The following is a 14,573-nucleotide window of genomic DNA, read 5'->3' on the forward strand; positions in this document are numbered from 1 at the left end:
CTTGTAATTCCCTTACCGTACTTTAAGGTATAGGTATTTTTCCATAGGGTCGATCGTAACCGCTAAGGTTTTTATTGCTTGTTATTGTCCTTTTTGTAGCTTTGTAATAAATGGACTCCTTAGTTTTTTGTTTTGGGTCCGACAAATTGCTCCCAAAGTTGAAAAGGGCTTTGCTGCCTTTCCTTCGGCTTTCTTTAAAGTGTAATAAAACTTACGTTTTTTTCGTCGAATTTATCGGGTTAATAAAAGTATCGGAAACCCCATTGCCATGCCTTTGCTTTTTGTTGCATGTAAATTCGGCAATTTTCGTTTTTGCATTAGGTTTATTTTAAAATACCGGTAGCGCAAAGCATGGGGTAACGTACGCTAAGGGCGAAAACCGCTATTTCGCCGTACTAATTCCAAATTTCCCATTTGGGCAATTGTTAAGCCAATCGTAGCCTTTTGCTAGCCCTTTGTGCTAGGGCTTGTGGAAAAAAGTTGTACTTAAATTTGTTGCGTAAATGGATTAAGCAATTAACGTGCTAGCATTTGGCCCAAAACAACCATAAGTAACTTTGGTATTTTAACGTTTTGCTGGGGTGGTTTTTAGCGCGTAAGCGGCTTTATAGCCGTACTTTCCAAAGTTATTCGTACGCTCGCTTTTTTGTTAATCCTTAATAACGTATTAACTATTTATCCTTAAACTAGCTTAGCAATTTCCCATTATCGTTGTTAACTAGTATTGCGTTGGACGTTAAAGTAATAAAACCCTTTTTTAAAAATGTAATGTTCCAAAAGGTTGCGCTAATTTAAGCCTTTGTTTAAGCTTGTTCGGTTTAATGGAATACCTTTTTGTTTGGCACTAACTTAGCAAAAAATTCCCTTTGGTTTTTGCCGCCTTTTTGCCGTAAGCCTTCCCATGCAAATATTGCATTGGGGTTTTATCCTTTTTCCTTTTGGGGCTATGCTTTGGCTTGTTTCCAAAACTTTTAGAAATTAACGTTTGGTGCGCGCTTAACGCTATACTTTCGCTCGTACTTTTTGCGGTAAGCAATACGAACAGTTTTTTTGCAAAATGTGTATCTTTCGGGCGTAGCGTTAAAAGCTGCTATTGCTTCCGTCCTTACCGTTACCGTTAAACTCGCTGTTTTCGAACGCAATCCGTCCGTATAATCTTTTTTGTACCCAAGCTTTAGTAAGCTTTAGGAAGGCAAAATTAAGGTTTTGGAAAAATTTTACCATATTTTTTATAATGGGTTTATTGCCTTTTTCGTTGCTGCTTTTTGGTTTTTAAAAGTTGGAACCCGAGCTTGGTTTAACCTTTAAATTCGGGCTATCCCGTTGCTGCGCCGCGCTGCTAGCGGCGTTTTCCGGAGCTAACGTATCCAAAATCCTTTTTTCCATTTCGGCGGTTTGGATTATTTCTTTTTAAATAAGCCCGCCGTATTTTTCCGGATTGCTTTGGATTTGTTTGTTAATTTAAGCTTGGTTGTCCTTTTTTTTCGTTTCGAATTCCGGAAAGGGGTTGTTTTTTTGGTTATGGCTAGGCGCTTGCGGGGGTACTACCCCGTAGCGTTTTTGTTGGACTGGTAGGTAGCGCAATTGTTGTTGCTGCAAGCGGTTTAGGAAAACGTGGAACCGGGGCAATTGCTATCCTCCGGTTTGGTGGGTTTTTTCCGGGTTGCCGCTGTTTGTCGGGCTTTGTTTTCCTATTTAACCACTTTCCTTTGCTTTTGTTGTTTAGGGCAATTTTGCTTAATATGTTTTGGTTTGCTACATTTAAAGCACTTTCCGTCCTTAAAGCTTTGGAATTTGCGCTTTCCACTTTTTTGGTGCGTAGCATTTGCGCTAAAATCCATGGGGCTTAAGTAAAAACCCTAAGTTATGGTTTTATTGCGGTTAAACCGTTGCTGCAATCGGTTGCTATTTATTACAAGCTTGGTTTTTTGGCTTTTTTTTTCCAAGCAACGCTTATACAAGCGGTTGTTAATCCGGATTGCAAAGGTAACGTAATCGGTAAAAAGGTTGGGTTTTTTTATTTTGGAAACCTCGTTTTTTACGTTATTTCGGAATCCGTTGTAAAAATGGGCGATTTTGGTCGCGTCGGTTTAGTTAAGCTTGTTAATAAAGCGTTAAAATTCGGAAACGTATACCGAAACCGCGCCTTTTTGTCGGAACTAAAGCAATTTTCGTTCCGTTACTTTCTTTTCGTTAACTTAACCAAAAACGTTAATTACTTTTTTTTTAAAACGGCTAAAGCTAGCAAAAATAATCTGGGTTTTTTTATGGCTTTTGTCGTATTTTTTAAGGAAATTTGCTTATACGGGCTCGAATTATTCCTTAACTTTGCTTTTAAAGCGGGTAGTTACGTAAGCAACTTTTTGCTTTTTAATGTTAAATTAAGCTTGGTAAAAGGCAAAATAACTTCGACATTTTGTAAGGAAAGCTTTAAAGGCGCTTTCCTTTCCGTTGTACCGGTTAGGGGTTAAAAACTTGTAAGCCCTAACCGCCGTATATAAAACGCTGGCCCGTTTTTTCCACACGGTAATTTCCTTAACGAAAGCTTCGAAAGCGAGTTTGGTATGCATTGCGTCGCTTATATCGTACTTTATGCTTCCGTACCGGAACGTTTCTTTTCCCGCGGTAACCGCGGCAAACGTAGTGGCAGGTCCGGTCGTGGTCGCCATTGCTACTGCTCGGTACCGGTCCGGGTGCTAAATAGGATTAGTTAAAATGTTACAACCAGGCTTTTGCTTTTAAAGTAAAGCATTAAAGGAATATTAAATAGTAACACGTAATTTAATAATTGAAAGGGATTTATAGGATAATTTGGGTGCGGCTTGAATGCTTGCTCCAAAGGTTACTTAAAAGCTAATTTAAATTAATTAATGCTAAAGCTTTAATTAAAAACTATTTAGGATAGTAAAAAACCTTCCCTTTTTATATCCTTTTTTAAACCATGCTACATGGTTTAACCCAGGTAATTTTGCCTTCCCATTTGGAACCGGCGAAATTATTTGTGGTTGGGGGTAATTTTGTTTTCCCAACAGGGATCCTTTAAATTACCCAAATTACGTGCCAGTGCGGGGTAAGCTTCCTGTCCCTTCCTTTTCGGGCCTTGCTTCCCTCCTGGCCACCTGGTATGGTTGTTGGTTATAACACTTCTTTCGGCATCCTAATGCCTAAATATTTTTATTGCTTCGAACGCGGGCTCGATTGCTAAGTGTCCAGCACGTTAAAGCTTTACGGCCTGTGCCTTTCCGCAAATCGTGCCTGTTGCAACGTTTGGGGCCTTAATTCCGGCGCGTTGGCTTCCCTTGTAATGTTACAAAAAATAAGTTTCGATATTAAATACCGCGGCGGGAACGCTAAATCGTCCAGGATTAATGTTTCGCTGGATTGGGCTATCCGCAAGGCCGTCAAACTTGCTTAAGGAGCTATTGGCACCAGAGACAACGGCGTCGCGCGCCCCCTTCGACGGCCCGCGAAATGGCTAATGAAATGTACCCGGATGGAACCATTGCCGCTACGTCGTTAAAAAACGGGTTTTCGAGCTTGTCCTGGTCTCTGCCGTCAATCAGCTTCGGCAATGGACCGTTTTAACGCTAGAGCGGTATATCGAAAGGGGGATCCGGAAGTAAAAAACGAAGTGGATGCTTTGGTAAAACGAGCCCCAAAAAAGGCATATTTTAACTTTATTTTTAAAAACCTGCACGTTATGCTAATCGATAAAAGCAAAAACGGGGGCGCGGCTTAAAGGATAAGCGTCGCAAAAATGAATTTAAAAAATCGGTTGGAAAGCAAACCAGTAATGGAAAGTATTATATTTAAATAGCTTTTTATATATAGCAATTACGGTGTAAAAAACAGGAAAACAAAGCGAAAGGTGCCCAAAGGAAAAAACCTCCGCAATACCATGGTACTTTTAAAAGTTGCACTTTTTAACGCTTTTTTGCTTGCTAGCCTTGCTATGCTATTCGACCAATACAAAAAAACGATCGCATCGCCGCTGGATAACCTTTACTTATTCCTTAATGTCCCGGAAAAAAAAATAGGCTAATCCGGCTTTTTTACCTTTCTTTCCGCGAATTTTTTTTGGATTTACAAAAATGTTCCAATACAACGTTTTGCATTAACGCCAAAAAGGCATACCGATACCTATTCGAATGCTATTTAGGAATTATGTTTAATTGCTTTTACCAAAATATGTGTAGCTTTGAACGGCCAGGAACCCGAATCGGCGGCGTTTTCAAGGTCGAACGTAAATAAAAATGTTCTTTTTGCCGTCCAAAGCAATTTCTTCGGGTCGAAATCGGCGGTTAAAAAGGATTCCAGCACCGTTATATACATTTGGTCCAATGCCGTTCTTGCCTTGGCAAGCAAGCGCTCGGTGGACGCTAAATAAGCAAACCGTTTGCTACAAAAAGCGTAGCTAACGAAGCAATTTCCATATGGTTAACTATAAGCCCTGTAAATACAATACGATATACTGGAACTTCCTAAAAATGAAACACGAAAAGGACCGTACGTGCAACAATTATTTGTTATGCGCTACCTCCACCTTTAACAGCCCGTTTCTTTACCTTATTAAAGGATGGTTTGTCGTATTTTGATTCCGCACTTGCCGGTTGTTTGTCCTTTTTAATTGGGTGCGGCGTGGGCGTGCTGTCCTTTTGGGTTTTAAAATTCGATAGCAACGCTGTTGCTTAATACAACGCTAAACCGGCTGTTATACCGATCCGATAACAACTTTTAAAGCGTATTATCCGTTATCGAGCCAACCAACTATGCCGATTTACTTTTAGCCAATACCTTTCCAACGTCGAAAAGGTCGGCAAAAGTTGTAACCATTACTTAATCGGTATTATCGTCGGCAATAACCTCCTTAACAATGTGTATCTTTTGGGAAAAAACTTGGTTGGATGCCTTTTTGCACATTTCCAAACACTGTTTGGAAATGTTAATATCTTTTTGCAATCGCAATCTTTGTTGGTCGCGCTCGAAGCCGTTGCTCGATACTGTACAATCGAGGCTTTTTTAAAGGCGGTGTATCGTCGCTGCGATTTTGTTTCGGCTTTTATTTAGCGTTTGCTTTGTTATAAATTCCGCTTCGAACGGGTTCCGCACAACATTGGCAGTGCTTAAAGTCGCCCCTTTTAGCCATGGATTTTGCCGGTTTTGTAAGGATTCAAAGTAGGACCTAGCGTTTTTACAAATGCAAAAACATTGTTTGGTTACGTTTCTTTCATCATGCAAATCGACGCTCGTTTCTACGCCCAACGTCCCGTTTGCGGTAATACGCGCCAGTTTTTCGTTAATGCGTTTAAAGCGCATTTCGAAATTGTAAGCCGTATCCTTAATCATTTTATCGTAACTTTCGAAAACCCGATAATTTAGTTCGAAATGGTGCTTTAAAAAAAGTACGAAATTTTGGGGAAATAAAGCAAACGATTAACATGGTAATAGCACCCAGCCCAATTGTAATTATTAATTTGTGCCCCGTAAAAGTATCAATAAAGCCATTAATATCGTTTCGCATAAATTTTATTTTCGCCCAATTTCTTCGTGCAAAGGATGGAGACTTTTAAAAGGGTGCTAGGGGAAAAGCATCCTTCGACGCTAATTAGCATGGGAATTTTGGCGTCGATGTATTGGAACCAAAGCCGGTAAAAAAAAGCTAAATTGCTGGGGGTGCAGGTAATGGAAACAAAAAAAAGGATGTTGGGGGAGGAGCATTTTTCGACGCTAACCAGCATAAACAATATCGCTTCCGCTCCGTCGAATGTTGATTAAATTAGGTACACGTCGATTTTGCGCTAATTAAGTCGCTTCGTATTTAAAATTATAATTTTTTGCGGCCTAAAACTGCACATTGTTGCTACCCGATTTATTAACGTACTTATTGCAGCGTAAACGTTTGGCAACTGGATTTTTTGCTGCCAAACAAATAGTGTTGCAAAGTAAAGGCGCATGTAATAAACCGTTTGGCTTAATTTCTATTTCTAAAAAACCGTAAAAAAATGCTGTTAAAAGTGGGAAACCCTCTGGCTTTATATACACGGGTGCGCTGCAAGGGTAAAGGCCTTTCTTGGCGTCGCCGGGTGCTTTGTAACACGTTATAAAGCACCCGTAACGCCGGCGAAGGTCGTAATACTTGGTCCCGCACGGGCATCGCTAGGGGTATCCGCTCCTTTGCGACAAAAAGCTACCGTAAATACCAAGCTATACTAGGGGTTTTCCCTCCCACATAAATGGCAGCTTTCGGTGCACCACTGTTCATTTTCAGGAAAACATTGGACTTATGCCTACTTTTTTAGCTAGGCTTTGTGCCATAAAGGCTATCGCGCGTCCTTGCTTATTACCTACCTACCTGCTTGCCTGCCTATATAAGCCATCATTCTTTGCAAACATCCAACACGTAGCTTTTTAAGCTTGCTGCCAGGTTCCATCTCCCTATACGGCTTTTTCGCCTCGTCGCCAGGTTCAGCCCTCGAAAGTCTGCCACCGAGCCACCGGCAAAACCTCAACAAACTTTTGCCACACAGCAAAATCCTTACGCTGCCGAACATCAAGATTTGGATAACCCTGCACAGAACACAATCAGCCACGACAACGCTATCGAGGCTATCATCGACTTCTTCGTAATACCCTGGCCCGGCGTCTATTTCCGTTTATCTCCTCCGTTTACCAAGCAGCGGTTCCAACATAATGCTTTGTAATACTGATGCCCAGCTGCAATATTGATGCCCAGCTGTGATACTGATTCCCAGCTGTGATACTGATTCCCAGCTGTGATACTGATGCCCAGCTGCAATATTAATGCCTGTAATTAATGACTCGAAGTAACAAATGCTCCCACTTCTTTCCCGACGTGACACAACATTAGTGCAGTGTTGTGCTGTCAAAGACAGGCGCCAATCCCAGCGAGGAACTCTCATTTTACCATTTTCAGATGAGTCCACGTTGGACTACCGTAGTTACGGGATCTCCACGGAAGCACAACAGCTGACCTCATTGGGTTGGACACGTCGGCGGCCGGACTGTCAGATCCTACTGTACATCAGACCGCATTTCTTGTTTGAGGTTCACAGACCTTGCCTGGTTGGGACACAAGGCACATTTCGAGGGCGTGAGTTCCTGGCGCCTATGCCAGAACTGAGGCTGTAACTGGCCTCGGCTTCGTTCGGTTGAATTTGCCGTGCAGAAGCCACGGGAAGTCTTTTACCAAATTTAACAGCGACGCCAGAACCACCAGCCCAAAGACACCGAGGGGGCCAAGAATAGCAAAAATAGAAAACCCGTACGAAGCGGCAATAAAGTTTGGATCCTTTTTGAGCTGCTCGGTGGCCAGCCCGACCTGCATCGCCTTCAGCACCAAGGCAACGAAAACGGTCGTGGTAGCCAACCACGTGAGATTGCCACGGGACACTACCGCGCCGTCGCCGAGTCCACGCCGCCTCCCCGTCCGGCACCATCTTCTCTCCAACAAACCCCATGGTTACACCACACGGGCAGTTCCGCAAACTCGTCAGAATTCCGCCACAATGTGGACAGGGTCCTTAGGTCGGAGGTTGAACCTCTCTACGTTGGGGTTTCTGACTTCTGTGAAAAAAATTTCGGGCCTGTGGCAGGTCTACCCGCAGCGTCTGCGGCCATCTTGAAGAAGTGCACGGAAGACAGCAGTCCACTCTTCGGCAACAAAGGGTGGCGGGGTGGCCGGCAGGGGCCAAAGAGAGCGACGTGCTGGCATTTGCAGAAGATTACAGGCCGAACCAACGCGTCGACGAAGACCACTGGCGCAGCCTAATAAGCCAGTCCAGGTTTAACAGCAGAGCGGAAGCTGGACGTCGGCTTGGTGGACGACTCCGAGGCCGGAAAAGACTGGAAATGTCACTGGTCGCAGATCCTCGTGCCTGGAGAGCTAAAAAGCAACCCTTCTGCAGATACAGCCTCAAAGGCATGGTTCGATCTGGCGACGTACGCAAGAGAAGTGCTCGCAGTTCAGGACACCCGCCGCTTTGTTTTGGGCTTCACTCTCTGCGGGCGTCTTCTGAGGGTATGGGCGTTTGATCGACTGGGTGGCATCGCATCCGAACGATTTGGCATCAGCAAAGACGGGCTGCAGTTCGTATCCACGATGCTCGGGTTTTTGCGGACGAATGAGGAGCTTGGCTTCGCACTAGCAGGATGCACTTTTCCTATAACGCAACTTCAGGTAGCCCACCTGCTTCAGCGGTGCACAGCCATTTCGCATGCGCACACAAACCCGCACGCCTCTTTTGAGCCTCAGGAAACGGTCCGATGATGGCGCACGATGCGCAGGACGAAATGTTGCAAAACTTGAGCGCAATTTTACGCGCACCACCCATCTCTATGCTGCGCGCTCGCCTCTCTTTCCCATACTTGCATGGGACGACGTCAAGGGCGGTAGAAATCCAGGCCATGGACCCCAGGACGGAGGTGATATCAAACACCCGATGGCCGGAGAGATGCAGAGATGCAGAGGCGCATTTGGGAACATCCGCCACCCAGTGTTGTGCCACGTCCTGGGCCATCTTCTTACCTATGAAACTGGCGCCAATGCTGAAAACGCCCGGAACTTGCGGGGCCGTCCTCCGTACATTTAGTATCCTACCGTAAGCGTCAGGACCTGCCTACATGTGGCCGAGGGCGTATCAGGTGCTACCATAACGCTAGGCGCCCCGACAGCGCGTCCAGAGCCTGTGCCAGGACGGTGGCAGCGTACCCAGCATTCGCGCTCTCCGGCTAGTCGGCTTTTGGCCTGTTTGGTTCTGTCCCTGTGACTTCAAGATACTTTTGTGCACTCCTTTTCGATGACTCCATTTCTAGAACAAGGGGTCCGGGAGACGGCACTAATCCTCCCAACAATCTTTCCCCAACCAACCACAAAAGCTCGGGCCGCCCTGGACAGTGACTCGGCCGGGTCGGTCCTCGATAGATACCGGGCCTCGATAAGTGGTCCTGGCTCAAGTCGATCCTTATAGAGTATCGGGATACCCAAGAAGCCAGCAGTTGTTAGGAGTAAGCTGATGAACCGCGAGCTGGTCCCCGTTGCGGGGTCCCCAGAAGAGAAGAATGCTCACGCCGCGGCCAGAGAGGCAGTCGGGCTTTCTCGGGAGCTCGATGCATGATTGGTCACCTTATCACAATGTTGCGGGTCGACCGCCAGCCGACGGTCAAAGTCGCCGCCCTTCCCCAAGGATGGGCTATAGCTTGCCAAGCTCAAGTCCTGGCCAGCCATCTGCGCCATCCGGACGCGGACTGGGCGTACTTTTCCAGTAGTCCGTAGGCCTCGTTTGGCGCCGTGATGCCCGTGCTGCGGCCGGCTGGCCAGGTGATACAAGACCGCGGGATGTCTCCCGCTTGCCGCGATGCGCCACATCACACCGGACCCCACGAGTCGGGGGACGTTTGGCAGCGGCAGCGGTGGACGCTATTACGGGCTGCGTGAAGTCGTCCATGGAGGTATCCAGCGCCGTGATGGCCGTAAGAGCAGCGTCCTGCTAATCCGCCTCGGAAACTGCCACGCCGGGTTGTTCCCGAGCGCGCCGGCGGGTTGCGGGATAGGCCGAGGACACAGTATGCGTATGCTGCATGGTTCCAATAACCGTGCCATGGACCTTCAACGTGCCGGCAGAGGTCATGGATTGGATTTGGGGGAACAACACCACTTTCGCAACGAACGATCAACGTGGCGCGCATGGAAGCAGACCCACTTCAACGATACCTAATCCGCTTCCCCGGACCCTACCGACACCGTTAAGCGTATAGTGCCTCTCCGGCAGATAGTATTTGCACGACGCAGAGTTTATGTTTCTGGAGGTGTAGCGCATCCATCCGTCGCTTGCGAATAACCCCGCTGATAATCCCTCGCCTCCCTCGCCAGCTAGATGACCGTTGCGAGGCGCCGTCGTAGTTGGGTAAGCCAGTCTCCTACGCCTTATATTCTAGCTCCTGACTAAGTATCCCGTCTTCACGCGCTTATTGCCCCGAAAATCCGCGCCGACCATGTCAAGTCGGCCTGTCGGAGCCCGAGGGTAATACTCGTAGGGCACCCTGCCGTCAACCTCACCACTTCTCATTGCAAGCGTATGAGCTTATTACCCCAATCACAAAGGAGTATTTTTTATCTCAAAATTCATTGTAGCTTTGGATTAAAAACAAACAAATACGGTGACTGAAAAGGCAAATACCACATAACTCCAATATCAAACGTCAAAGTGAACATAAGGAACCCAGAGCGGCCGCCTCGTCTCCGACCCCTGGCTTACTTCAGCGTCCCCTTGCCGCTCCCGACAGCCATGACCTTCCACCCCCGGATTCCTCGCCGTCCAACCACTGGTCTCGGAGCGTCCTCATCGCCCGGTGAAGCCCCCGGCTTACCGCTCCATCCCCCATCCTTTCATCCCGCAGAAACTCGTACGTCATCCCCCCCATATCCACACAAAGTCCGTCATCCACGCTCCAAAGCGTGCCGACCACATGACGGAACCCCGCCAGCTGGCAAGCATTGGCCAGATGAATGCTCTCGTCAACAGAATCCTCATTCAGGATCTGACCAGTCCCGCACGCCGAAAGGTAGGCGAGGAACGGCGGCTTCGAGGTAAGGTTGGTCTCTAGTAAACTTGCCACCGTGAATGGCCCCAGATCCCAGTCATCGAGGAGCAACTGGCTCTGCAGCGGTTCTGTAGGATGCGTGCTGCCGTGGCCGGCAAAGTGGAACATCTGACAGGCCTCCAGGGCCGACGAAATATCGGCCTTGTACGGTCGAGGACGGTCATGCGACAATCCCATTTCCTTGCAAACAGATACCACCGCATCAACTTCGTCGTCCGCATATCTGAGGGGTTGTTGTCCTGGCGTGTTCTGCATGGCAACGATAACGGCGTTTCGGGACTCTCCGGCTGCTGGTGCTTGGTGTGGCCGTCGCCGACTGTGTATGATCGCCTTGACGGACGAGGCGTACGATGATACGACCCTGTCGACCGCCGTCTCGCCGGTGCGCCTGAGATGGTGTCCCGCTGCATGAAGTGGAAACCGGGTCAGCGTGCCGGTAGGAACCCACCACACGTGCGGCCACTGACTGTCCGACGGAGGCCCAGTGAAGCCTAGGGCATCAAGAACGGGGCAGACGATGGCATCCCAAAGCCATCCAAGCGTATCGGGAGTTTCAAGTTCCCGGGTATGGTCGTTGAGGCCGTCTCGGGAGAGGCGTGGCAGCTCCAGCAGTCGGATGCCGGAGCGAACGCCAGATCCTGCATCCGACTGTTGAATGACCAAAGCATCGCAGCGATACAAACTGACGTTCAGGACGACGATCGGGCCGTGCCGTGCAGCCTCTAGCATGTCGGCTTCTGACGCGGAGAGGAGAAATCGCTCGAAACTAGACTTGGAACGGATTGTTTCGATGAGGCCGGAAAGCTGGGGCCCAGCGTCGCGGTGCCGGTCGCTTTCCGTCTCGGCGGCCCCTGTAGGACGCTCGGCCGTAGCAAGGGAGCCTGCCGGCGCGGGCGCGTTTAGTAGATCTCGCAGATCAATAAAGGAACGCGCCAGTTCGGGATGCTCGCGTTCGAGAGCGGCAAGGTCGGATTGCTCGAAAAAGGCTCCCGCGATGACACCACGACCAGTTTCAAGCAGTTCGATGGCAGCAGCAGGACCTCTGCTGGCATGAAGAGCGATGGCTGCGGCGTCCGATGATAGTCCAACGGCCGCAGAGAGGAGGTGCCGTTTGTCCGAGTTTTGCAGAGAACGAGGAGTCAAGAGGGGAATCAAGTCGATTGTTGTTTTGGCGATGGCATATGCTTGTTCATCTTTAAGGATGGCTGGGGATGATAGAAGATGGCGTCCGGCTGCGACACGCACGCTCACAACGGAAGCGGGCTGCTGCAAGGCAGCGACGAGGAATTCCCTGGCTTCCTCGAGGTCAGCCATCACTCCAGTCCGTAAGTCATAGAGCGCATGTACAAGTGCGGGTGGAACGGATGCGAGAAGGCATATGGCACGCTTAACCATCTAAATGCGCATGTGACGATGCAGTCTCACGGCCAGAAGCGCACTCCTGAAGGTAAGGAAACTCGATGCCTACCCCCTTTTTTTCGTGCAAACACGAGCGAGCTTGAAACCAAGACAACCGAGACCGTCCCACTCGAACCATGACGTGGTATCGTGGGACTTGGCTCGATGGCAGCATGCGCCTTGTTGTTTAAGCCGTTGCGTGCCGCGTGCGCCGTCTGTGCACTTGGCCACTAATTAGCGGTTACGATGGTCGATCAAGCTACCGAGATCACCACAAAGGACGGGCTCGTGCATCCACAAGCAGATCCACATCGTCACAAGTGCTCGCAAACTCGCGCATGCGCACCACACAACAGGGTAAACAGACTGACAAAACTGGATTACTACAGAGTTCAAAGAGATCCGCAAGGAGCGGAAGGCCCGCAAAAAGGAGGAGGAGGCCAACCGCAAGGCCGAGAAGGAGCGGCAGAGGCAGGCAGCGCGGCGGCGTCGCAAAACGGCTCCAACGAGCCGCAAGCCGGGTCCGAAGCACCGCAGCCATCGAACGGTTATGCCGGGGCCCGCGGGGCTTTCCAGTTCCCTCCCATCGGCTACCAGTCCGGTCAGTACCCAGCACCGGGGTCTGCCGGCGTTCAACAGCCATTGTCGGAATACAACGCGAACTATATGCACACCAACTACCAGCCGACATTTCCCGCGGGACCAGCCGTCGTCGACTTGTGATCGCGCCCCCGGTGGACAAGGGTCTGGACTGCGCCGGCTGGTTGATCGTCGTCCAACGCCCGCAGGCACCGCCACACCGCCTCGTCGTTAAACTCGCGTCCTTTGGCCGCTGTCTCTCGCCGGTTGCATCGTGTCGCCCCCGGGCCACTGCTGCAGGAACCTTACTGTCCTGCACGAGCACCGAGACTCCCAGCCTGCCCTATTTCCTGTGACGGGAAATCTCGAGCACGGAATCTGCAAGCTATAACCCCTTTGCCCTTGTGCTCTCGAGCCGTCTGCTGCAGTTTCTTGAACCCCGCGTCGTGAAAGCCTCGGATCTGTCCGGAGTCCGCGACACGGACATGTGGGTATCCGCCCTCGGATTCTCCGTCTCTTCGTTTTCATCCCGTTTCTGCGCCCAGGCCCGTCGTCTTGACGCGCATTGCGGACTGGCCAACAATCACTAGGCGAGGTGAGCTCTAACAACCCGCAGTGCCGGAGGCTTCCAGCGCGCCATTCGTTTCACTCCGTACCTGCACGACTTCTGTGGAGGGAGGCGGGCATGCGGCATAAAGAAACTGTTTTAACCCACGGCAGGGCGGTATAAACAGGGGATCAGGAACGCGTTTGGCCCAGGTGGCAGCGGGCGCGACTTGGGCTGACGGCGCGTTCCGCCTACACTTTCACGGACGCGTGGTGCCCCGGGAGCGACTCAGACAGCGCACATGCGCAGGTGCAGAGCACTCCTCCTCCACCATTTGATTTCGGCTGACTCCAGTCATGGGCGCCGTGCGGAGGTCTCCCCACACGCCCTAAAGGGCTGGCAGGTGCGTCTATGGGGACGACATTGCGGCCCTTCTGCAGTGTGATCCTGGCTTCATGTCACAAAGCGGGGCCAGAATATCGCGCAGGGATTGCCAATAGAATCCACTTTCAACCGCATCCCAGAAAGCTGTGTCTGAGGTTTCAGTGCAACCTTTTCACACCACACCCGGGGCGGCGTGCCAGTGAACAGGCAGCCGTGGCCAATGGAACGGCGTATTAACCGCAGCACCAGACGCTCTCCCAACTGAGCTATATGCCGGAAATGGTGGGAATACGCTTATATGTGGATCCCGCTTATTGGTCAACTACGAGCTGCTGCTCCACTCGTCCTTGACGGTGCGGGGCTGACATTGTGGGGAAAGTGGCCATCTAGGATAGCTGGACGTCATATTTCCTCGTCTCCTTGATGCCAGTGGAAAGGAAAAAGGAAAAGGGATGCCAGGGTATACAAGACAAAGTGAAGATAAAGTCTAGGAGGAGGCTATACACTGCTGAGGATAAAGGAAAAGGTGAGGAGGACTCCCAGGGAGAGGGAGGGCGGATACCTGACGGGTGTAATCCGCCGGACAAGATGGCGAGTCTACCAACCGCACTTACATCTGCAATGATCCAGGCATTTACCTACCAACTGTCTTCTAATTGCAGACGAGACCGGACATTGATAGCCAGCCTTCCGCAGTCGTAATCTCTCTTCGGCAGAGTGGAGCTCTTCATGCAACGCCCCAAGCGTGTTGGCGACTTGCTCAGATAGTGCAGCTGTCAGCTGTTAGTTAATTAGCGTTCATGTTCCTTGATTGTGTTGGAATGACCCAGACCCGTGATCGCTTCCGGCAGAAGTGCCAGCGCCTCATACTTTTCCCACACGGAAAAGAAGGTAGGTGGTAGATGCTTCGCTGCCTTGGCAGCCATGGCAGAGAGGCCTGGTAAACGTAAAGTGCCGAGTCTTGCAAGGAGAGATTTTCCAAGAGATATATATGAGAAGGCTATCCGGGCTCGGCTGCGGTCGGTTGGGGGGGGGGGGGGGGGGG

The 14,573-nt window shown here is 49.7% G+C and overlaps 7 protein-coding genes across 7 annotated transcripts; 4 read left to right on the forward strand and 3 right to left on the reverse strand.

Annotated features, from left to right (window-relative positions):
- Positions 1-2,381: 2,381 nt before the first annotated feature.
- Positions 2,382-2,669, reverse strand: GGTG_13270 (hypothetical protein; the record flags this gene model as incomplete). The annotated part of the gene is made up of 1 exon (XM_009231176.1): positions 2,382-2,669. One exon carries the CDS (start codon positions 2,667-2,669, stop codon positions 2,382-2,384), a length of 288 nt encoding a protein of 95 aa, XP_009229440.1.
- A 1,088-nt stretch (positions 2,670-3,757) lies between these two features.
- Positions 3,758-4,387, forward strand: GGTG_13271 (hypothetical protein; the record flags this gene model as incomplete). The annotated part of the gene is made up of 2 exons (XM_009231177.1): positions 3,758-3,800; positions 4,197-4,387. 2 exons carry the CDS (start codon positions 3,758-3,760, stop codon positions 4,385-4,387), a joined length of 234 nt encoding a protein of 77 aa, XP_009229441.1.
- Positions 4,388-5,232: 845 nt separating this feature from the next.
- Positions 5,233-7,789, forward strand: GGTG_13272 (hypothetical protein; the record flags this gene model as incomplete). The annotated part of the gene is made up of 4 exons (XM_009231178.1): positions 5,233-5,325; positions 6,016-6,192; positions 6,405-6,623; positions 7,220-7,789. The coding sequence occupies 4 exons, from the start codon at positions 5,233-5,235 to the stop codon at positions 7,787-7,789; spliced, it is 1,059 nt and encodes a 352-aa protein (XP_009229442.1).
- Positions 7,790-7,869: 80 nt separating this feature from the next.
- Positions 7,870-8,052, forward strand: GGTG_13273 (hypothetical protein; the record flags this gene model as incomplete). The annotated part of the gene is made up of 1 exon (XM_009231179.1): positions 7,870-8,052. The coding sequence occupies one exon, from the start codon at positions 7,870-7,872 to the stop codon at positions 8,050-8,052; it is 183 nt and encodes a 60-aa protein (XP_009229443.1).
- A 1,030-nt stretch (positions 8,053-9,082) lies between these two features.
- GGTG_13274 (hypothetical protein) lies at positions 9,083-9,647 on the reverse strand (the record flags this gene model as incomplete). The annotated part of the gene is made up of 3 exons (XM_009231180.1): positions 9,083-9,329; positions 9,391-9,503; positions 9,612-9,647. The coding sequence occupies 3 exons, from the start codon at positions 9,645-9,647 to the stop codon at positions 9,083-9,085; spliced, it is 396 nt and encodes a 131-aa protein (XP_009229444.1).
- Positions 9,648-10,227: 580 nt separating this feature from the next.
- GGTG_13275 (hypothetical protein) lies at positions 10,228-11,934 on the reverse strand (the record flags this gene model as incomplete). The annotated part of the gene is made up of 1 exon (XM_009231181.1): positions 10,228-11,934. The coding sequence occupies one exon, from the start codon at positions 11,932-11,934 to the stop codon at positions 10,276-10,278; it is 1,659 nt and encodes a 552-aa protein (XP_009229445.1). The 3' UTR covers positions 10,228-10,275.
- A 330-nt stretch (positions 11,935-12,264) lies between these two features.
- On the forward strand, positions 12,265-13,031 carry GGTG_13276 (hypothetical protein; the record flags this gene model as incomplete). The annotated part of the gene is made up of 3 exons (XM_009231182.1): positions 12,265-12,338; positions 12,408-12,619; positions 12,703-13,031. The coding sequence occupies 3 exons, from the start codon at positions 12,265-12,267 to the stop codon at positions 12,951-12,953; spliced, it is 537 nt and encodes a 178-aa protein (XP_009229446.1). The 3' UTR covers positions 12,954-13,031.
- Positions 13,032-14,573: the final 1,542 nt, after the last annotated feature.

The sequence above is a fragment of the Gaeumannomyces tritici genome (assembly GCF_000145635.1).
Source record: "Gaeumannomyces tritici R3-111a-1 unplaced genomic scaffold supercont2.11, whole genome shotgun sequence".
Lineage (NCBI taxonomy): Eukaryota > Fungi > Ascomycota > Sordariomycetes > Magnaporthales > Magnaporthaceae > Gaeumannomyces > Gaeumannomyces tritici.